The sequence below is a fragment of the Nuphar pumila genome, chromosome 4 (genome assembly GCF_984573655.1).
Source record: "Nuphar pumila chromosome 4, dmNupPumi1.hap1.1, whole genome shotgun sequence".
In the NCBI taxonomy this organism is placed as follows: domain Eukaryota; kingdom Viridiplantae; phylum Streptophyta; class Magnoliopsida; order Nymphaeales; family Nymphaeaceae; genus Nuphar; species Nuphar pumila.
The window spans coordinates 142,701,955-142,703,360 of record NC_143252.1 but is presented as its reverse complement, the minus strand read 5'-3'; the positions used below and the strand labels follow the sequence as shown (position 1 = coordinate 142,703,360).

Below are 1,406 nucleotides of genomic sequence, written 5' to 3'. Positions count from 1 at the left end.
GATGTTTTGGATCATTTGTAGAACATCATTATCGTCATCAAGTGTGAACTATATTGATTTTTCACAATAATCAAGATTGAATGTCATGATACAACAGATATGATTAAACAAATCAAGATACTAAATAGACTATGTTAAACACATTTGTATAGTTACATCTAATATTTGATGACTAGATGCGTGCAAACAAGAGACTATACCACCATATGGTGTTGTAGTTTAGAACTATATATATATATATATATATATATATATATATATATATATATATGAGAGAGAGAGAGAGAGAGAATTCATGAGTCAATACTGAAATGGGGATTATCACTCATGATTGGTGCCAATACGTTAAGAGAAAATCTAATAGAAACCAAGGGGGTGGTCGAAGATAAACTAAAAAAGAAAATCTACAAGTATCAAATTTCCTCCTCTAACATAATGACAATTTTCACTGCTCGAGAGAGAGAGAGAGAGAGAGAGAGAGAGAGAGAGAGAGAGAGAGAGAGAGTACCCCACAAACTCAGAATGTACACAGACACAAGCAGAAGCACTCTCCTACCAACCCCACCAACACAAGTACGAATAACAACTCATCTATTGTAGCCAAGCAATTCTGTGGGATTAAAGACTTGGGAGCTGCGGTAAGCTCTCTGAACTGAGCTGTAATTCTCAGGCACCGCCATCGTGGTGGTCGGAAAGCGGAATCTACCTGCCGGGGCGGACGCATTGGCAGCCGCTTGTTCGAGAGATTGCACCTCAGTCTTAAGGAATTTCACGTACTGAATCGCCTCATCTAGCATGGAAGCAGTATCCATCTTAGTCCCTCCCGGAACTAATCTCTGAAGGATCCTTATCCTCTCGCTTATCCGTTCTCGGCGATGCCGCGCCGAAACGCTCTGCGGGTCCTTCGAGATCTTCACGTTCCTCCTCTTCGGTGGCTTCACCGATTCTGGATCTATATGGATCGGCTGCATTGCTGCAACCCTGAATATCATCTCCCGCATCGACCCCATCGAATTCTTCTTCTGCGCGGTTGCACCACCATTGTTGTCGTCGTCGTTGGCGGCGGCCAGATCCTTCATGGCTTCCGGGATCCCTCCGGCTGCCGGCATCACATAAGGTGGGTAGTTAACCGGGTTGAGAAAGGAAGATGTCATAGAGGGAGAAGTGGGAAGAATGGAGGTTGAATTTCCGATCATAGACTCGGAAAACTCTGTCGAAAAATCTGAGAATTCAGGCATTTTTTCCATCTGTAACATCATTAGCATCATGCCCATCTGATCCTCAGAGAAGTTCTTTATCGCATCGGCATCCATCAGAGAGAGAGAGAGAGAGAGAGAGAGAGAGAGAGAGAGAGAGAGAGAGAGAGAGGAATCTGAAAATTGGTGGTAGGGGAGATGAAGAATATC

The 1,406-nt window shown here is 43.5% G+C and overlaps 1 protein-coding gene across 1 annotated transcript; it reads right to left on the bottom strand.

The window, feature by feature from the left end:
- Window positions 1-587: 587 nt before the first annotated feature.
- Window positions 588-1,109, bottom strand: LOC149841417 (transcription factor HEC1-like). The gene has a single exon (XM_090005258.1). It carries the CDS (start codon window positions 1,107-1,109, stop codon window positions 588-590), a length of 522 nt encoding a protein of 173 aa, XP_089861384.1.
- Between the last annotated feature and the right edge of the window lie 297 nt (window positions 1,110-1,406).